The 21,731-nt window shown below is 40.0% G+C and overlaps 2 protein-coding genes across 6 annotated transcripts in view; one reads left to right on the forward strand and one right to left on the reverse strand.

Moving 5' to 3' along the window:
• Window positions 1-17,623, forward strand: part of APPL2 (adaptor protein, phosphotyrosine interacting with PH domain and leucine zipper 2) — a 33,616-nt gene extending 15,993 nt beyond the window's left edge. Inside the window, exons 5-21 of one of the 2 annotated variants that reach the window (XM_010410469.3) lie at window positions 1,415-1,502; window positions 3,615-3,656; window positions 3,777-3,835; window positions 4,804-4,950; window positions 7,139-7,221; window positions 9,971-10,129; window positions 11,142-11,330; window positions 11,648-11,690; window positions 11,768-11,824; window positions 11,938-12,026; window positions 12,458-12,610; window positions 12,734-12,783; window positions 13,568-13,742; window positions 14,378-14,414; window positions 14,524-14,664; window positions 15,336-15,383; window positions 16,178-17,623. In XM_010410469.3, coding sequence (XP_010408771.1) covers window positions 1,415-1,502; window positions 3,615-3,656; window positions 3,777-3,835; window positions 4,804-4,950; window positions 7,139-7,221; window positions 9,971-10,129; window positions 11,142-11,330; window positions 11,648-11,690; window positions 11,768-11,824; window positions 11,938-12,026; window positions 12,458-12,610; window positions 12,734-12,783; window positions 13,568-13,742; window positions 14,378-14,414; window positions 14,524-14,664; window positions 15,336-15,383; window positions 16,178-16,306 — 1,689 coding nt within the window. In that variant the 3' untranslated portion in view covers window positions 16,307-17,623. The remainder of the gene's footprint in view (window positions 1-1,414; window positions 1,503-3,614; window positions 3,657-3,776; window positions 3,836-4,803; window positions 4,951-7,138; window positions 7,222-9,970; window positions 10,130-11,141; window positions 11,331-11,647; window positions 11,691-11,767; window positions 11,825-11,937; window positions 12,027-12,457; window positions 12,611-12,733; window positions 12,784-13,567; window positions 13,743-14,377; window positions 14,415-14,523; window positions 14,665-15,335; window positions 15,384-16,177) is intronic. The other variant, XM_019292487.2, reaches the window with a different exon arrangement.
• Window positions 1,500-21,731, reverse strand: part of WASHC4 (WASH complex subunit 4) — a 55,615-nt gene continuing 35,383 nt past the window's right edge. The window contains exons 33-34 of one of the 4 annotated variants that reach the window (XM_039571723.1): window positions 20,824-20,899; window positions 1,500-4,703 (exon numbers count right to left, since the gene is read on the reverse strand). In XM_039571723.1, coding sequence (XP_039427657.1) covers window positions 20,832-20,899 — 68 coding nt within the window. In that variant the 3' untranslated portion in view covers window positions 1,500-4,703; window positions 20,824-20,831. Of the gene's footprint in view, window positions 4,704-17,755; window positions 20,900-21,731 lie in introns of those variants that run through there. The other 3 variants (XM_039571722.1, XM_039571721.1, XM_039571720.1) reach the window with 3 other exon arrangements.

Consider the following 21,731-nt stretch of genomic DNA (forward strand, 5'->3'; position numbering starts at 1 on the left):
AGAGATGTCTGGGGAAGGCTGCAGTACTGTGTGGTGAAGACAGTGAAGCCGCATGCAATGAATACCCCTACTCCCTGGGGGTTTCTGCTAAGTACTGGGAGCCTTTATAAATGCTTTTGTTAGACCTGCCCATATAACATTTCAATATAGCCTTGGTGTCTAGGTCCTTCTTGCTTAGGTTTCATTTGTCACATCACTCTCTCTGCTGTGAGCAGCGCTGTGCCATCAGAAAAGTCTTATTCTTGTTAGTCTACTTCCAACTTTGATTAAGAAGGCAAAAGGCTGTACTGAGGTCTGCTGTTTGGAAGGGGAGAGAGGGTTATGGGACAAAAAGTAAGTTAAAAATTTTAGAGCCCAAGGATAAACTCTAACGATGTAGTGAGAGGAATCCCAAAGGTTTGCTTTGTTTTTTTTAGGCTTTTCTTGCTGCATGTGTGCTCTCAGGATACCTGAAAGGAGCACTTGTTATCACAAGTCTTGTAGTTGCTTATGTGAACTCCAAATAAATCAAAACACGAACTTTCTCCTTCCCAAGTAAAAGAAAAGAGTGCCATTTGGGGTCAGAAAGCTGAAAGCCTCTGCTCTGTTCTGTCAGTCATGTTTTCCCTCACAAGAGCCTGCTCCATTCCTCAGCCTCCTTTTCTGTGTTAGCTACCCCTTGTGCCTGTTTTAGTTGTCTGTTCTATCAGAATTGAATTGTGTTGCCTAGTGGGAAATCCTGGCCTCATCCTTACCTGCATGAGGCTGCCTAGAGGTCTCCAGGACACTGTGAGCAAACAGGCAGAATGTCCCACCAAGGTGTGGCACCCTCCTGGTGCTCCTGCAGTGTGATCGATAGCTGTCCTACCTGCACCCATCTCATCTTCTTAGCATGCCACTGTTGACATGAGAGCCTTGCCTGCCTTCATCCTAAATAGTGGCACATGGGTGCTTTAAAACAGCTGTGTGCTGAAGTTTAGGAACACTTACAAAAACAGGAATAGGGAAACCGCTAGGAAGGTAAAATATTTGAATGGGACCCTTCATTGTGGTTGTCCCCTGTTGTGATTGTGGGTAACCCTTGTTCATGGAAAGACATTGTAGTCATGGTGGTGGGATTGTAACTCCATGGCATAGAGACTTAACAAAAACAGGTTAATAAAGGATAATTACAGTTTAAATCCTGTTGGGTTAAGCATTAGAATTAATGGTCAAGTGAATTGCCCTAATCCGTTATGTGGGAACTGAAGTGTTCTTGGATCCTTGGGAAATACCAGGCAGGAATGAAGCATTTAGGGAGACATCCCCATCTGTCTCAGATACCTTGAGAAGTGTATTTTAAGCATTGAAGTACATTATATCCACTGGGCACAAATGGCTGGTGTGTTCTGGTGTTTTTATTTACATTGTGTCTTAGAACATTTCTCTGTTTCAGCTCAATATTCTTCATTCTGAACTGGCAAAACAACTTGCAGATACAATGGTTCTCCCAATAATACAATTTCGAGAAAAGGATCTCACAGGTAAATTTTATTCTAAGTTTCTGTTTTCCTCATGTGTTCCTTCTTGCTTATTGCACCATAAACTGAGACATAATACCATGTATTAATTTGTTCTTTGGTGATTCACAGAAAAGTTTTTTAGGTTTTTTTTTCTGCTACAGAATTTCATTGACAGTTGCATGCTTTTACTCAGACAAAACCAGTTCAAGTTCACCACATAACATTTTATGCACCATATGGTGCAAGTTTAAAAATACAGCTTTGTTCTTTGTTGGGTCACCCTGCTTTTACACCAGTGTAATTTCAGTGAAGTCATTGATGTTATAATTGCCAGAAGGGAAATTCAGCAGTGAATTGGGCTTGCAAACAGTATTTATCCCACTTCAGAAGTTTGGGGCTGTTTGACAAGCACAAGCAAGAACGTTGTTCTAACTTCAGAGAAGAGTATATTCCCTCCTTTTTAAGGAAGCAGTCCTCTTTAAGTCCTTGCCATGCAAGGGTAGTTCCAAGTTACCTGATTTCACAAATTTGGAAATTCATTACTTAAACAGCAAGGCAGTAATGCAAATATTTGATGTAATTTCAAAAGAAACAAGCTCATATTCAAGGTCAAGGACACTCTTACCTACTTATGCAATAGAAATGTGAGGTTTTTATAGCAGCATTTCTTTCTTTCTTTCCTTTTTTTTTTTTTAAAGCCCACTGCTCATTTCACTTGTTACAGTCCCACTTGCGTCCTTGTAGACATCATTTTGGTGGGAGACAAAACAACTACAGCAAAATAACGACTGGTTTAAGTTCCTGATAGTATCTGATTTGAAATTGTGAAGACATCCAGGTGTCTATGTTAATGAATACATTGTTTATCATAACTGTTAAATATACAGTGGGATTTGGATGGTAGGATGTTGATTCTATAAACACTTCCCCACCTCTTTAATGTGACTCAGAGATAGTAATTCTGTTTCCATATTTATGGGTTCTTCCCGCTTTTCATTAAAAAAAGGTACAAAAAATGCATATGAAGCCTGCAACCAAAGCTTCAGCTGCTGCATGACAAAAAATGAAAGTTTCTTCAAATTTCCTGGATGTCAATTTTTTTTTTTATTCTATCCATCACAGCATCCATTTTTTTCTGATGCAGTTTGTAAGACATGATTTTTAGTAGAGACTTGGCCATATTGGAATTTCATAGAGGGATTAAACAAGGAAGCAAGGAAGATTAACTCTGTCACTGTTTTTACTTTTGATCTTGTTACATCTACACATTGAATACTGTTGACACCTTTAGATACAAGTTAGTTACATGTGGAAAAAATTTCTGTCTTTCTGCATCTGAGTCATAATGAAGCAGTCTGGGGAAAAAAAGGGGGAGTGAAACTGATTAATGAGTACGATGTTAAAAATAATCAGAGACCATGATGACATCCTACAGTTTCCCCTTGGTATTTTCACAGTTGCATAATGTCTGTTCTTGTGATTGTGCTTTCTTTGTAGCCTTTTGAGAGAGTTTTCCCAGTTGTAGCATATGTTGGTGGGGACACTAAGAGTAGTTTGTGCCCAAAACTTGTGAAGCTAAAGTTGCCGGTTTAGTCTGTCTTCTCTCTACCTGTATCAGAAACTCATGGCCAGTGTTTGTAATGCAAGCATCATAGCCAGCAGTCAGGTGTGTTAGATATGTATCTCTTTTCACAGAGCAGCTTAGCAAAAAATGTTCCACATTACAGATTCATGTACAGGGAAAGGCTTTAGTTCATGCATCTCTGGATCTTAAATTTCTCAGTATCACTTAAGCACTGTCAGGAAGTTGTTCAGAACTGCTGGTTTTTTGTGATCTTTTGTCAGAATAAACATACTGAAATGGTGCTTCTTTGGAGAAATGACACTGGCAGATAAGGCATCTTTTTCATAGTGACAACTTGCTCAATAAAATAAACTCACTCCACCCTTAATCTGCTTATTCATTTCTCTAGCAGCTGATCTGGTTTAGCATTTTCAAGATAGGTGCAATGTACAGATCTCTGCTGTGAAAGGGCTGGAGTGACTTGGGCAGTAAATATGCCATAAATGGGCTCAGTTGAACCAAGTGTTAAAAGCTGATTTTACTTGGAATATTTGGTTTCTCTTTTCCAGAAGTAAGCACATTGAAGGATCTCTTTGGCCTTGCTAGCAATGGTATGTGCCCCTGTTTTGTTTGTTTCTATTCATATGCAGCTGTTAGAGCACAGAAGACATGTTTAATCTGTGCACACACACATCACATTTCTAAAAAAATATAATATTCCTTGTCTACAGAACATGACGTGTCCATGGCAAAGTATAGCAGGTTACCGAAAAGGAAAGAAAATGAAAAGGTAACAAATGTGAAAGGGAAAATGAAATGTTTTCATCAGCCATTCTGTCTGCATCATTGTTCATTGTGAACTTTGGAGAGCTCATTGCTTAAATTCACAGTAGCTCAGTAATACTTGTGATTTCATTTCCAAGCAGACACAAAGCTTTTAACCATCAACTCAGCAGTTACACCTGTTTTCGCCAAGTTAGGCGACTGATCAAATATTGTGCTTAACTAGAGCCCTTCAGATCCATGGGAGCTTTTCAGATGGAGGCAATCCAAGTGACGATAAACAGCTTTGTATGGGCCTACTGTTGTACAGCTGAGGTGGTGATGCAGTATCACTGAGTACAATTCTTTCTGAACTGCCATGAAGCCTTGTGTCTGCTGTTCCTAAAGCATTCCATTTCTTTGCATGTATCTTCCTGTTAAATTGCTCTGTATGGACTGTCATCCCACTTAACAATGCACATAACTCTCTTGGTGGGATTGCTCTACATTCCTCCTCCTTTGCCCACTGGACTGCTATTCTAAAATACATCCCTTTGTCAAAAAGTGTATGGCTGGCCCTGTCCTGAGAGTGAATCCGTTCTACAGGATGGTCCTTGAAAGGAAATGCCTTATGGAACACAATGTGGTATAGCTTGCTGTGAATTATTCACCTCTGAATTCTGCACTTGCAGACTTGTGTTGTCATCTCAGCTGCAAATAAATTTCTTGCACAGAGATCTGATCCAGATTTTTAGTGGTGGTGGTAGTTATGTAGTTCGTAGTCACAGGGGCGCCTCAAATGCTGAAGGGCTGACAGAGAAGGGCTTGAAGTACTTGCTTTGGGTTTTGGATTTGCTTTCTTCGTTTCTCATCCTTCATTTTAACCTGGAGAAGCTCTGTAAATGAGAGTGATTTAAAAATAACTTGAAGATCATCAGCAAATGTATCCATATACACAGTAACACTCTGTCAACCTCTTTATCGTTTTTTATTCAGCTTAAGGCAGAAGTAGCAAAAGAAGTGGCAAATGCAAGAAGAAAGCAGCACCTTTCATCCCTGCAATATTACTGTGCCCTGAATGCTCTGCAGTACAGGAAGAGAGTGGCAATGATGGAACCTATGCTAGGATATACACGAGGACAGGTATTGACAGTGAAGTGTCTGTATCACTTAGACATGTTCCTGGGAAAAGTAAAACATTGTAGTTCTGGATTTATTTTGAGAACTCACAAATTACAATGAGGGTGGAGGGGAAACAACTTGCATTCAGCTTGCCTAGATTCCAACAACAGATTTTGTTTGTGGCAGATAGCTGAATGTTTAGATATTCAGGAAAGACACTAATGAAAAGAAAATCCAGTACGCTTCTATGCAAAATCAGTTTAGGGTTAGATTTTACAGAGCTGAGCTATCAGTGCAGTAGCAGTTACTTCCACTGTTTACTCAGTCTGCACAAACTCTCCTATGTAGCAGTTCCCTTCCTGGCACGTAATGTTCAGCATACTGATGAGCAGTGTGCACGATGGGGAACAGAGCATGCTCTGGAGAGCTGGAAGGGCAGAACAGTAGAGAGGATTGAGCATAAGGCTGGAAAACCCTTTTCCTAATTTTTATTTTACCAGCAATTTGATAGAGCATTTCTGAAGTCTGGATAAATATAAGACTGATAGTCTGACTCTCCAGGATATCAGGAGGATCAATAAACTAGTATTATCACAGCACTTGATCCTCATTATCACCCATTTTAAGGATCTTGTGTGCTTTTGATTTTGATGAAAGAAGGTGTTTGGAAAATAAGAATTGGGCTATGAAAAGAGGAAAAATTGATGTGCCCTGTTTGAGATTGTAGTGTGGCTCATCATGTACATCATCCTGTCTTTTGCAGCACATGTGCCTCATTTAAAATAGGTAGTCAATGAGGATTCAGTCACTTTCCCCACCAGGAGAGTTCACACTGCTTCTCTGCTGTAATTATCCTAACTGAAAGAACTGCATTGGTTTCCTTTACTGGAAGCCAAACAGAACTTTCTTTCCCAGTACTTTATCTGGCAAAACTGCCTATCTCAGTGCTTTATACAGGGAAGTCTCAGGCTGTCATGGGAATGACTGAATAACCAGAATTTATGTTGATGCTTAAATATTGTGAACTGCCTTTCAGCCCAAATATGTATTTTCTTAATCAATTACTCGAAATACGTGTCTCCTGTTTCACATTTCCAACAAATGAGTAGTTCATTTGGAATTTTTGGGAAAAGCAGTGGCTAATAGAGGGTTCATTTGACTGAAAACTGGCATCAGCATCTAAGTGAGGTGTGCCAGTCTGTCATGAGTGGAATTTAGAGCTCTTCCCTCCTGAAGTAGGCTTCAGAAATAGAATAGGTGAATCATTCTTTAGGAGGGCATTCTTTCTTTCCTTTGTCTGCAAGGGTCAATAACATGGTTGCAGAAATCTGAATCTTGGGAATCCTACATCCCAGGGTTGGGGAGTGAAATCACGATTAGAAGTGGATGAAATAGCTAATAAATTGCTTAACATCCAAGAATTTGCTTTTACATCTCTTCCCAGAGTAGATCACTGATTTTTATGTGTTTACCCTAATTAATTGCAAACACATGCTAGCTGAGTCCATGTTTCACTCAGTTGCCAGTAGGCTCTAATGATGACTGTGTGCCCTGCAGCAGATAATTCAAGGTCAAGTCTATAGCAGGTGCTTTCCTTCTGTTGTGTGCCTGCTGAGCCATACCAGCTAAGAGAATTAATCTTCTGTCACAAAATGTGCACTTTGGCCCTAGTAGCATTTTTTAGCTCCTTCAGTAGAACAAAACCCATGGTAAAACTGTAGTTGATATAACCAATTACCCTGGAGTTTTCTGTAAGCACAGCTACACTTTCCTGACTGACTTTGCTACAGCACTTTGAAAACTTTAATATTGGAGTTGGTAGTCCAGGTTTGACTACTAAATCTAATGGATGATTTGTGTCCCATTCCCTTCGATATGATGGCATTGCACACAGCAGCTCGTAACACCACGAGCCCCAGCTCTGCCCAGAGCTAGTGTGAGAGAAGCTACCTGTTCTCTGATTGAGTCATTCAGCAAGTTCATTGGAAGCATACCTGTCAGCAGCTAGCAGCTTATCTGTGTGTGAAAGGGTGGAGAGTTGCAAAAGTGGGAAGTGCCAAGAAAGGCAACGCAGCTGTTTTGCCTTTGTGTTTGATCGCCTGCCAGAAGTACCAGTCAGAATGGGAGCGCTGTTCACACTGCCACAATCTGTTACTTGTCTGCCGAAGCCAAGAGAACCTTCAGTGTCCTTTTTCTTGGTCTTTTTCAGATTAACTTCTTTAAGAAAGGAGCAGAGATGTTTTCCAAAAGAATGGACAGCTTTTTGTCATCTGTTTCAGACATGGTTCAGAGGTAACCCAGTGCTTTTGTTTGCTTTTGTCGTTCCACTGGAGTCCGAGCAGTAGTGCTCTAACCTTCACCATGTACCAGAGAGTGCCTCTTTTTCTTTCTAATCAGATTCATTCCATGCTTCCATTGCATAGTTGGGCATATTTTGTTAAAGCAACAGATAGAAAGGAGATGTTTGTACACGGAAAAGAAATTGCTGTCTGTACACTGCAGAGAGTATTTTTACAGTATAGTCAAAAACTATATTCTGTAAAGTGTTCACATGCTTTCTTACATCCCTGTGTCTCTTCATGAACACAAAAGCATGGAATTTGGGCTAGAAATGAGTTAACAGTATTAATACAATAGACTTAAAGTGCTTTCTGAATTAGAGGTACTTATATTTACTGGGTCTTCTGTAATAATACAGCAACAATAACCATTAACCTCTCAAGTAAGGATTTAGGGCCTAAAGGGTTTGATGGTGTAGCTACACAAGGCAAACAAAACTCCTCACCCTAGGGAACATATTCATTGCATCCAGTGTAGGCTGTAGTAGTCCACTGAGTTCAGCCTTCTGTGGCTAAGTCCTACATTTCAATAAACTGCTTTTGTAATCCTAATTTTGTGATCATTTTTTCTTACACCTCCCTTCCAGGTCTTCTACTTGTAGTGAAGATTGACATTTTCTTTATAATTAAGTTGCTGTAAATGTAAATTTTACACTTGAAATGTAATCATAATAGAACATTTTTCATAGAATCATAGAATGTTAAGGGGCTGGAATGGACCTTAAAGATAATATAGTCCCAACTGAGTCCTTGACTTTTTAATGCTCCATACCTTTCATATTAAGCTATAGCCAGATCATTACTTATTCTCACTCTGGTGGCACTTTAAATAATGCATACTTGTTAATTTGAGAACCGTGCTACAAACAAGTGCTTTGTACAGTAGATTATTTCACTAAATGATTCTTTACTTTCTGTACTTTTATACTTACATATCTTTGCACTCTCATTTGTGAAATAAATCCTTCCACACAGTCCATACAGCATTTTTACAGACTGGAGGACAGATTTTAAACTCCATTGAAATAGTGTCTTTTGTTTAGTAAGTCCAAGGCATCTTGTGTCTTACAGGCACAGGGAGGATCCTGCCATTGGATCCTCACCGTAGAATAAGCCCTTGTTTTCCAAAGTCTGATGGGTTTGAGTTCTGGACAGTGTACAGTAGTAAATGGAAGCAAAAATAGGCTGCTCAGTTATTTTGCTGAGTCTGGTTTTTGTGTTTTAAGTCTGTCACACAGTAAAGCTTGAAAGTACAACTCAAATGTAACTAGTAAAGGAGTGTGATGTCTTTGGAAAAACCAAAAGAGAAGCTTGTAAAATTCTGAATGGCCCTGTGCAGCATAGAATTAGTGACACAGGACAGGGTTTCGAGACTTCAGTTTGCACAGCCACTGAAAACTCTGCTGCCCACTCCTCTCCTTCCTTCGTGCTGGGGATCACAAGGCCTCAGTCACATCTGCTTGCTAGTCAAGCTAAAAGCTTTTCATTTGTCAGATTTGTTCTTTTGGAACAACAAGCTGATGTGACCCATTGTGCAGCTACAGAATTTCAGTGGTGATGAGGTCTTGCATCTATTTAAGCTCCTTGTGAAACTGAGTCCTTGAATTTAAAAGCCACATGGCTCTCTGGTCCTGTTGTGTATACTATGTGTTTTATGCTTATGTTCTTCAAAAGGTTTAACTGCTTGGGCAGGAAGTAGGGAGGAAATTACTGTGGCATAGGTACAGGTATTAATGACTTTCTAAGGTATGCAGCAACATATGTATTCTAGCCTGGATACAGTTAATAACTCCTCAAGTTTGGAAAATTTAATAATATCACCAGTAGCTGGGTACCAGCTGGGCTTTGTCTCACTGGTTACAACCCTTTCAGCTCAGTAGCCCAGCCATGTTTTCTACCCATCTTGGTTGACTTCTCCAGTTTGTACTTCACCAGTTTGGGTATAAGGATATTGTGGCAAACCATGTGAGAGCTCTTGCTGAAATCAAGTGAAACAGCATCCACTGCACTGCAGCATATCTGTATAGGTGCACTTTCTGGGTTAAATTTCACACTGATACCCCTTCACAGTTACCGCTTTCAGCAAATTGGACTTTTACCAATATATTTAAAATGAGCTCAGTTTAGCCAAGCCTGCCCCAAGGATGTTTTCTGGATCACACCAAAGCAGAACACAGTATTAAAAACAAAAAATTAATGCTAAAGTGAGACTTGAGATACTGGTTTTGTTATGTATTGTTTTGACTTAATGGAAAACTTACCACTGGAAGTCCAGGACCAGTTAATAAGTGGTCTCAAGGCAGGAATTCCTGTGTGTTACAGACTTGCAGGAATTAGACAAAATTCTGTGAGAGCCAAGAGATCCTCTAGTACAGCCTGCTTTGAACAGTGCCACTACACCAGGGCAATGTCTGTATGTGTTCAGCAGTGTAAATTTATAGAAGCAATACTTTTACAAGCTCTCTCTCAAAAAGTAAACTGAAGTCTTCTTTCTCAACACTTAAACATTTCTCATGTGCTCATTTCAGTATTAAAAACCAGTATTTCCTATAAAGTCTATTTGAAAAATAAATTTCATCTTTGCACTACCCTCCAAGGTAATCCAAGCTGGTATTTTTGACTTACAGATGTTAACTATGTCCTGGTATAAAATAGCTAATGGTGGCTTTGGGTTTCTTTTTGTGTTGTTGGTTTTTTTCTAGCATACAGGGAGAGCTGGATGCCGAAGCTGAAAAAATGAGACTATCCCAGCAGGATTTAATTGCGGTTAATGAATCTGTTTATACCCCAGATTCTGATGTAACTTCACCTTCTATCAATAGAAATCTCATCCAGAAGGCTGGCTACCTTAATCTTAGAAAGTAAGGAGATTGTTGTTATCTGCTGGTTTGTTCAGTGGCTAGATTTTTTTTTAGGGGGGGTGGTCATAAAGACTCCTCAGGTAATGATGTTTGAGGGTCCTAAATCGGTTTGGTAGCTCTACTTTTCATCTCCTGAGTACCTCTGTCATCTTTGGAAATGTGTTTTTGAAGCTTTAACCAAATTAGAGGCATTTGAGACTATTTTTCTGAAAACAGAAGTTTGCTTCTGATTGAATTTACTTACAGGAATAATTTCCTGCGTTCAGCTGACTATAAATTAGAAGCTGATGAGGCTGGGTTCAGATTGTTCCCAGATCTTAAAGAAGACGCGGTGTTTACAAAAACAGACAGCTACATTTTGTAGTTAATACATGTTTTCATAAATGACCTCTTTTACATAAATAAAAGCTTTATGGACAATGCAAGTTTGTAACTTTGAATGTGTATCATATGTAGAGTTACCTCTGCAGATTTTACATATAAAATTTTCCATAAACTTCCACAGGAGTTATGTATATTGCTGGCATATAATAACCCTATTTATGTGATTTATTATTTTGTTTATCTAGTAATTTTTTCTTTTTGGGGGGCATCTATTAATTTCTCATAGTATTCCAAGAGCTGGATTACACTATAATAGCAGTCTACAGCTAAGCAAGAGATGGACTCTGAGATACTACTGCAGTAGATACTTTTTTGCATTTTGATTCTTTGTGCTGAAATTGCTCATAGTATTTCATGTCAGTTACTCAATACTCTTTTATTCCTTAACTAGAAGATACCATTTTTAACTTGGATGTTTGGAATTAATTTAATTTTTCAGCTTTCATTAAGGATTAGTTTCTGCTAAGAACAGGGGCTGCTTTTTCTTCTTAACAGAGACCCATCATTAAAAAAAAATGCCAGGGTGAACATAAAGTTCTGATTAGCATCAGGATGTGTTTGCAGTTTCATACCTGTTTGGAGTTATTCTAAACAGTAATGAGTCTTTATCACTGTATCTTCTCGTCAGTAAAACAGGTCTGGTGACTACAACTTGGGAAAGACTCTATTTCTTCACTCAAGGTGGCAACTTGATGTGTCAGCCAAGGGGAGCAGTAGCTGGAGGATTGATTCAGGACCTGGATAACTGCTCTGTTATGGCTGTGGACTGTGAAGACAGAAGATACTGCTTTCAGATCACTACTCCTACAGGCAAAGCGTATGAGACAGGTTTTGTTTGAGGACAGCCAGTCACACCTACCCCTTCAGATGCTCTTTCCTGTAAAACATGCTTGGTGTAGTAGGAAGCTTTTCTGGGTTTCCAGAAGGGTGTTTCCAAATTAAAAGCATATTCCTTCCAGTCCTCCCCCACAAGTGCCTGAATGGCACATGTGGTGTCTTTTAGCTGCAGCTTATTCATGATTTTTGTTCCTTTGGTGGTTAATGGATGCAAAGCTGGTGATATTATTATAAGCCCTGGAGTCAAACAGTCCTGGTATCCACTGTTAGCACTTACACACTGTGTTTGCATTTTAGGGGTATAACCCTTCAAGCAGAAAGCAAGAAAGAATACGAGGAGGTAAAAATATTTTCTTAATGTTATTATTCTTGTATGCAAGTGATCTCGAAGACTTCAGTTTCATTTTTCCCTTCCAGTGGATATGTGCCATCAACAACATCTCCAGACAGATCTATCTCACTGACAATCCAGAGGTGGGAGCTTGTTCCCATCTTTCAGTCCTTTCCTTCAACTTGCCCTCCCATTATTCTTCACATGGTAGTGTAAAATACATGTCTAAAAGAGCTGCTCTGTCTCGTTTTCATAGGCAGCTGCAATCAAATTAAATCAGACAGCCCTGCAAGCAGTGACTCCCATTACCAGCTTGGGAAAAAAGCACGAAGTTCAGCACCTGAGGTAACGTTCTCCTTTGCATGGAGCAGGGACCATGTGCAATTATATTGAGCCTGGGGCTGAGAGGTCTTAAGAAGATGTTGTGATTGTCACTGAGAAGTGTAGACACAAGTGCAGGTCTCTGCTGGTAATGCAGCTGTGAGTATGGACAGGGCAGGGAGACAAATGGCTACCTATTGCTGAAAGTCAGCCCACACTCAGAGGTGATCTGCATTCAGGTCTAATATACCAATGTTTACTTTTATCCTAAATAATATTAGGTTAAAAAAGTATTTTATTAGAGTCCTCAGTAACAGGTAAATAGGAAAATACCCTACATGTCTGCATAGGTTCAGTCCTGCTTTGGATTTTTGAATAATCTTGTCTCCCTTCCAGAGCAAAGGTAGGGTGTCACTGATTGATAGAAACATACTTTTTTTCCATTTTCATTTTAGCCAGACTGTAAAGAATATGGAAAATGACAAAATAATTCCCAGTGAACCAGCTGGCATTCAAGACTCCACACAACTCATTGCTCCTGGAACACCGATTCAATTTGATATCGTGCTGCCTGCCATGGAATTTCTGGACCAGAACAGAGGTGGCAGGTATGGCCAGAGACAGTGATCCATCACTGTAACAGTGTGAATTCAGGCGAGATGAAGTATTGCAGCACCAGTTTGTGGTAATGACCAGAATCTGTAATTAAAGTTTTAATTCTTCTGTCACAGGCGTGCAAACCCATTTGGGGAATCTGAAGACAGCAGCAAAGATGAGGAAGGTCAGTGCTTCTTTCATCCAGATAAAATTAGTCATGATTTTAGCTAGCCAGTGTTTCTTAAGAAAAGCACCTGCCACTATAGAGCAGAAGTAACAGATCCATAGTAAAGTGACCTTCTGTACCAGCACATATAGGGGGCTTGGCTGTTCTCCTCTTCCCCTGTGCCTGGAACCCACAGCCCTGTGAGAAAACTGCTCAGAACCAAAGCAGTACCTACTGCTCTGAACATTCACCCTGCTTTCCCTTGCTCACCCCCAGCCATAGAAGGAGCCTGTCAAGTGATGGCTGTGCTGCATAATGGCTGCTTAGTTGTCAGTAAGTCTTACGGTGACAGTCAAGGAAGGGTTTGGTGAAAACCTCACTGGGTCCAGCTGCATGGAAGGGCAGAAGGACATAAAAGAAAGGGAAGAATGTACAAGGCTTAATTGAAGCCAAGGCTTGTGCACAGTCCTAAATCATCACAGTTTATGTGCACACGATAGCAAAACAGGCAAGGGAATTTTACTTAGCTAATCAAATTAAGCATAAAGGACCAGTTACACTTTTAAAGCTTCCAGGCAACTGCAGGAACTTCCTTCCCCACCTCCACACTGCTGCCTGTTCACGCAGTTTGAAACTGGGTCAGGGCACTGTGTGACTCATGGCAGAAAGCCACCACTCATGACAGTCACCAACCACAGGCTTACTGTTGAATTTCCAGTGAATAAAATAATTCCATTGATACTTTGAGCTACTGGAAAACTGGAGTAGCAGAGTGAAGGAAGTCATGGCTTTTCTCTTGCAGACTCCCTCCTGCAGCAGATGTTCGTGGTTCGGTTTTTAGGGTCCATGGCTGTTCAGTCCGATGAGACGTGCGAGGTGATCTATGAAGCCATGAGACAAGTGTTGGCTGCTCGGGCCATTCACAACATCTTCCGCATGACTGAATCCCACCTCATGGTCACCAGCAAGAACCTGAGGTACTGTAAAAGCCTTAGCTTGTCAGTATTCTGTTCTCTTCATACAATTTGTGATTAATTATGTATCATTGGTTTTGTTTTTCTAAGACATACACCCTTTGAGGAAGCAAGATCCTAAGAGTCACTTCACCTAGAAAGAAATGCATTTCTTACTGTGTGATATCTAGAAATGATCCTCCAGACAAAGTTGTAAGAGTGTCCTATCAAAATCTAAGGGATGCAGTGGGACTGTAAGACCCTGCAAAGATACAAAAAAAAAAGATACAAAACAATGGACTGGAAGATTCTCTTTCCTAACACTGTCCTTCCACAGTAGTGTCACTGTAGAATATGTTGATATCAGACATTCCCTTTAGCTGGGGTGTGTTTATGTCCCTCTGCATTTTGTGTCAACCCAGGCACTCAGGATCCTTTCCAGGTGACTCAGAAAGGTGCTCTGACCTGTACCTGTCAGGCAGCTGAGAGTCAAGGCCTAGATTCGAACCTTGCCAAGCACAGCTAAAGCATCTGATTCTGTGCATGTTTCCTCATCTATAAAACTGCTAGAGTTACTGCCTTTCTATTTAAAAGCCCCTTGAAATTACCAGAAGTCACTCTAAAATAATTTTCTTTATTTCCCCACCATGTAATTGCAGGTTAATAGATCCTCAAACCCAAGTTACACGAGCAAGTGTAAGTAACTTTTTCTATCACAGCAGTGACTCCTCAGTCACACGAACCTGAGCTAACTAGCTAACTTGAGCTGGTTAAAACAAATAAATTATTTATTTTACTTTTCCAGTTTGAACTCACCACTGTGACACAGTTTGCTGCCCATCAGGAGAACAGGAGACTGATTGGCTTTGTGATCCACCTCAGTGAGACTCTGGGAGAAGAATCCATGAGTGCATATGTTTTTGAGAGCAATACAGAAGGGGAAAAGGTTTGCATAACATTTAATAAAATTCATTTAGAAAACAGGTCTGTGGCTTCTTGGCTTACACATCTGGGAAACAGGGCTATAGAAACAAGAGCAGCTCAATTTCTGGCCAAGAAAACCTGTGTTAACATGGAAGCCTTTACTGGCTTACGTCTAAAAAGGACCAAATGAACAGATAATGCAGCAGCATGTACAAGGAGGAAAGGATGGGATTGCTAATTCCAGCATTAAGAGAGATGGGAAAGTGCTGTCCAGCACCAGCACTAACAAAAGCAATGTCAGCTATGTTGAGATGTGCAGCTGTGAAGCTTTCACAGACAAGGCAGCCGTATGTGCTAACACCACTGGCTGTTCGCTGCATGCTGTAACAGAAATAGGGAGTGGGGTGGAGAACTTCTGTCCCTACAAACAGTAACACTCCCCCAAGTGTGGGAATAAAGTCTGCTGAATAAAACTAACCAGGCTGAGCACAAAGATTTACCAGCCTCTGTGAGCTTTGAAGCTGAACCCCAGATAGTTTTATCTGTAGTTAGCATAGCAAATTGGTATTCCACCTCTGCTTTTAGGCCTGGTTTTAAGACTAAGTCTGCACTGACACTTCTGTGGTTTACTCTTAATTAAGGAACAAAAAAACTAAACCAAAACTGAACTTTACATGTATTTTTTCTTTGTAGATTTGCTATGCCATTAGCTTGGGAAAAGAAATTATTGAGGCACAGAAGGTAAGTTTGTTTCATTCCCCACATCTGTATGATACATCATAATCTGCTTTTCAGCTGCACTGTCCAGATACCTCTGGTGTGCATAAGAAAAGAGAACTGCTACTCCTCCTAAGGGCAAAGTTTTTCAGACATTATTTAACACAGCAAAAATAAACTCAGTTTTTCACAGTAGCATAATTTGAGATAAAATGTGCCACCCCAAACCAAATTCAGAATTATACAAATCCAGTTGTTCATGTCTGAAAGAAAGCTGTGAGCAAAGTTTTCAAAAAAACCAGACCAGCTCTTTGTAATGAAGCATAAATCACACAGACTGCTGTTTCACTGTTAGAAACTTAGATTCTTTCCTTCCCTGGGGATGAAAATCACAGTGTTATTCCACTTAAAATGAATGACAGAGTTCCCCTGTCCCTTGTTAGATACATTTTATCTATATAGATGTGACATTATTATTTGCTGTATAGTTTTGCTGCTAAGACTTAAGAACAAGTTGGGGAATGAGCTTTAGTCACAACCACTAAGCATGGGTATAATAAATAAATTATTTAGACTTTTGTTACTTTTCTCCTTGCTTTTCGGAAAATAAAGGCTCAAAATTAATTATTTTTTTTTCTTATATACCCAATGGGTCTTTAGTTAACCAAAAAGTATTGTTTATGTTTCAAATCTTTATTCTAAAGGTTGTTTTAAAAAAACCAAAAAAACCCCAAAGTTGCAAAACCTTAGCAAGAAGTACTGGGAAGTCTGTGTTCCTCAATGGCTGCTGCAGCTTGCTGACCTCTCTTTTTCTTCAGGATCCAGAAGCATTAGCTCAGCTAATGAAGTCTGTGCCATTCACAAATGATGGGAAGTTTATGCTCCTGAATGATGTGTCAGAAGAGGATGGAACCATGCATGAAGGAGGGGAGGAGTCAGAAGCATAAGCAGCTCCTGTCACTTCCTGCAGCCTGTGCGGGAGCTGCAAAAGCAGGGAGTCGTTTTGCAAGAATCTCTTCAGTCGCCTGCGCACACCTGAGGCCAGCTGCCCTTTCCTGCTGGAGAGCACTGGCGACTTTGCAGGGCGTCCCTCTGGCTTTACAGTGGCAGCACAGCAGGACTGGGCCCTCGAGGCATTTTGCATTTGTGAATGTGTAGGGTGGAGCTGTGTCTGGGGAGCTGACAATCCCGAGCGATGTTTCGATGTTTCGGCAGGAGCCCCACGCTGCTGGTGGGCAGGAGAGCGCAGCTCTCGGCCACCGAGGGTTAACGGCATTCCTTACATTTACAGGGCCGGCAGCCTCTCATTCCACTGAAATTCCTGTGAGCTGCCTGCTCCTCTGACAAGTATCAGGCCTCAAATTTCCTACCATAGTCAATTTTTATAGTTTGCATGATTATGTGCATCTGAATGAAGGTTAAAAATGCACTATCTACTTTATTTCAGATGAAGTTATTTTTAGTCTAGTTTAAGTGTAACAAGATTTACCTTTTGTGTTAGCCTATTTACAAAATTTGTTAAACACTAAATTTTTCCTATTAATATAATCTATTTTTATATTGCATATAGAATAAGCTTACAAAACAAATCTAAGTGCCTACTCTTACCTTCCAGGGGACCGCACTCTCACATTCTTTAATTAAATAATGGACATAATGTATCTCCTTGATTTATTATTCTAAATACCACTGACATGCAAACCTCAGAAGGAGGCAACGAATGTGGCATGTTAGTTGTGTGCAGTTTTTCTATGGCTAGGTTTCTTGCCAGAGATGGTAATAGTAGGACAAATAAGTACTTTTGTAGTAAGAATTCTTTGTATTTTTAACATTGTGGTGACATGCAACAGCTGAGTCTACCAGCAACCTTTGGTTTTAAGAAACTGAGCAATAAAATGTTAGATTACAAGTCTACAATGTATTGACAAGTTTCATAGTACCTTCCTAAGATTAGACACTAGAGAGATTTGGCTAATAAGTTTATAGTTTTTTCCCCTCCTGAAAACATGAGCAACATTACTCTGCAAGAACAAAGTAGACAAAATAAATACCTGTTACTAGGGGGGAGGGGTGTATGCTGTAGCATAGTTTACATTAATCAAGATAAGATATCTAGAAAAAATGGCTGAAATTCCTCAAACTTAAATTAACTCTTCTCAGTCACTAGGAAACTAGATTTTCCATAAGCAGAATCTGTACAAGAGTATCTGAAGGATCCTGGATTGGAAGTGTTTGATGTGGAATAAATTTAATTTAACTGGTTACCGAATGTTTAAAAGTACCATGGAAGAAACTGTTAGTAACTGACACAAAACCTTCTTCATAAATAAAAGCTGAAGCTGTCTTATTAAAAAAATTAACACCCGCTGAACTGGTGTTACTGAAAACACTAAGAATGAGGTTCTCAAAATTGCATTTATTAACACAGTTTTATGTACATAATGTTCTCTACTCACAAACCAAAGAGACTGGAGTAACAAAATACCCTTTTGTACAATGAGTTAGGAAACATTAAGTAGTACATTTGGTCCTTTGTACCTGAGAAGCTGAAAACAGCTGTTGATGGACGTCTGATGCAACTCAAATTTCCTTCTGGTTCCAGACCTGCAGAACGTGCCCTTCAGCACCGTGGTGTTGCTGGGGCCACGCAGACCCTTGGTGTCAGGGCTGACAGGGTGTCCATGCTCTGCTTCCATTGCCCTGCGAGGGGCAGGGCACTGCAGCCCCGGGCTTGTGGCATACCGGGCACTGTGACAGGAGTGTGCACGACCCCTGGCAGAGCAGCTGCTGCCACTTCCAGCAGCCTTGGCACAAGGCTGGACACCTGAGGGCAGTGGTGGCAGCTGCCTGCTGGGGGTGAGAGCCTGGCCTTGAGCCTGTTCTGACCCTGTCCTGAAGGAAAAAACCGCTCGACATGTTTTATGTCCCTGCAGCAAATTCATCACCCTCCCTTCTGGCACCCCTGGGAATTCTGAGTGAGCACGTTTGGTTTAGTTTAGGGGATTTTTTGTTTTAGCTCCATTGTGTCATCTCCAGACAACCAGTTAGGGTTCATTTGGTTCCTGTAATTGCAACAGGAGGCCAAAAGCAATAGAAAGAATAGTAGCACCACAGCATGAATTTTGCACCCCTTCCATATCCTTGTGGGGAGACAAAAGGATTTAATGCAACTCAGTGTCACATGTGACATCCAAACCTAGGACCCACCTTGGATTTCAGATGAGAAAAATCTTTCTGCATGTCTATGCTGCTACATGACAAAGAGAAAGAAGGAAATACAAACTACAGTCCTGTATTAGCAAGAATAGCTCTATTATCACTGTACATATTTGTGTTCGTATATATTTTTGCCGCATAGAGTATACATTCAGTCCTCCCAGATTAAACAGGCGTCTATAAAAATAGTCTATGTCTTTCCTCTAGAATTTCCATCACCAGAACCACGTGAATTTGTTAACCACCGTACATGAAGACAGTGCTTAGTTCACGTTATGTTCAGCTGCAAAGTCTTACAAGATAGTGTTTTTCCAAAAGAAAAAAAAATGGAGGAGGGAAAATACAAGTGCAGATTAGAGTGTGGGCTGTGTCTTGACTGCACACAGCGCCCTAGCAAGGCCATCCTGGGGGAAAGGAACACCATCTATGTGTGATTCTGCCGTTGCTGTGGAAGAAGGAAATGCAGCGCTTGGCCATTCCACTCCATGAACTTACATGACTTCAACTGAGATGGGAATGTGGAAGGATGTGCACAGCAACTGCAGCAGGATGGGAAGCAGCAGCAAGAATGCTGATCTCGGCAGTGCTACTGAGCGTTCAGTGCGGGCACAGTTTGGTCAAAAAAAGTGTACACAAACTAAAAAAAAACCCTGTATCAAAGTAAAAAAGCAAAAATATAAATCAAGTAATGCAGCATCCTTTAGGGCAGTTATAATGAATTAAAAATAAAAACTTTAATGAGCCCAGCTGATTTTAACAGTCCATGAAGCTTGTGTGTCGTGTTCTCAGAACCAACAAATGGAACGTTTGTATCAGTCTGGTCTTTCCAGTTGCGACAAAACATTCATCCTTGCTGTCTGAATGTTGAAGTGACTGGCAGGAAAGGACGAATCAGAAGTACATCAGGAATCGTTTTAACCAGTCACCCAAGAGTGGATGGAACAATTTGAACCATTAAAACAAGTATTAAAGCAAGTTTGGTCTAAAAAAACAGGAGTGCCAAAAAAACCCCCAAGGGTAGTTCTCTCAGCTGCACTGACTGGAGTAGTTTATTCTGGTTGGTAAGACCTAGAAGGGTGTTATGTTCTGGGAGATTAAAACACACCTGTGTATTTTAATAAAAATGGTGTTTTCTTTTAAGCTAATTCTAGCTACTTAAGTCAGGAATCCAAGTAACACTTGCACAATCTAGAACCTCTACTTGCAGGCATGGACAGATGTTATATAGAGTTCTCACAGTGTTCAGCAGCTTCTGAGCCTGCAGTGCAATTACTGTTAATAATCAGGCATGTAAGACTGTATGAACAACACATGGTACAGTAGACCTACAAAGGCTAGGAAATACAGAATTGAGGCTGAAACTTGCAATTAGGCACAATATATTCATGAACTGTAAGATCACTTAATAGTTACAGACACCCATCACAGTGTCTGGTCATAAAAGGAAGAGCTGATTGTGGTTCTGTCTTGGCTCTGGATTTCCTTACTTCTGTGGATGCAAATCAGACCTTCGGTATGAAATGAGAAGTAATTTGTTATGTTAACTTTCCTTGTTTTCCCATTCTTTGATAAGGGGGCAAAAACAGGGGAAAATAAATGCCTGACAGGATCCTAAGTTCCCACAGTACAAATACTATCTATAGTAAGAACAAGGTGGTTTGGAATGAAACAGTAATAAGCATTTCCATTTTGTGTAATGGATTTAACATACATTCACAACATACACTGTTACACCCACAGTGTAACCTGTGACTGCATTAAATGCAACAGGACTGCACAATGACACGTCTGAATAATTTTTTGAACAACAGATACATCCAATATCTGGATTCAATTTTTTTTCTCTGGTTGAAGAGATGCCAGTTCAAATCTTGGACCAACAGCCTATGGAGTTTGGGGTTTTTAAATGCTATGATAGAGATGCGAGAATGCATCTAGAAATAATTAAAGATTTTTTTTATCTGCACATCTGTACTTTAAAATAACTACCTCCAAGGTCAACATTTCCTTAAATTATTTTCAATCTAAAGAAAGTGCTGTAAATAATACAAACTCCTGAAAAATAGGAGTTTCTACAGGAAATATAGACAAACACAGACCTAGCCTCACTGGATGCTAGTATACTACTGTACATTTCCTCTTGGATTTAATAGAGCAAGTAAATCAAATCTAGAGCTTTTACCCCTACGAAGTGTTACTGATGAAGACAAGGACATGAGTTATTTGAGTAAGTAATCATCACCCATACCAGCCATGTCATTTCACAACAGGCTCTGCAGGCGTAGAGTTAGAAAGATCTCCGTTGCTTGCTTTACCAGATTCTTCTACAAAAAAAAAAATAAAGACATGGATCATGTTTAACACTCTATTCGAAACAGAACCCCTCAAATCTTAGCATATATATATGATGCTGATGTCATAGCAACATCTGATGCAGAATTTCATGGTTACCATATGCAACCAGACCTTGCAGCACAAGAAGTCCTGACCCTATGAAGAAATTCATATTTGGGGTGAAAGGTTCTTCAATCAGCAGTACTTGTCTAAAAATTACATATACAATGCTCACACATTTCTCAGAGTCCAAATATCATGGTAGAAGACATAGATACTACCATGTTCAGAACTTTCCAGCCTGGTATGCACCTCCAGCTTTACTCACTGCACAACACATGCCTGGGGAACTGAACAGGTGTCATAACAAAGAATATTTAATCTAAAATATAATTAACTGATGTTCTTCAGAATGGTCTCCTACAGACTCCAGAACAGCACATCTATTCTTACCACAATGCTTGGAGTTGTTTGGATTTGTGTTTGGTGGGTTTTTTCTTGCGCTGAGTATTTATTTGAGCAACTTCACTGAATATGATCAAATGTAAATTCATGCCAAAAGATTTTTTTTTCTTTACAAACTGTTTTTCTCATGTAGAAAAAACCTGAATCTTTTTCTCCTGTGACTGTAATCTCACAGGTCACCTGTGCCATTGTCAGAACCACAGTGGAGAATTATTCACCAATTCGATTTTTAATATACTGCTCCCTAAGTTTCTACTTGTGTCTGAACTGCATTTCTAGATCTTGATCCTTAGAAGTACTCTCATTTCTTTGGAAAGGATTTTCCCAAGAGAATCTTTCAGAATTCATGAGGGAGAA

This window comes from Corvus cornix, chromosome 1A (assembly GCF_000738735.6).
Source record: "Corvus cornix cornix isolate S_Up_H32 chromosome 1A, ASM73873v5, whole genome shotgun sequence".
NCBI lineage: Eukaryota > Metazoa > Chordata > Aves > Passeriformes > Corvidae > Corvus > Corvus cornix.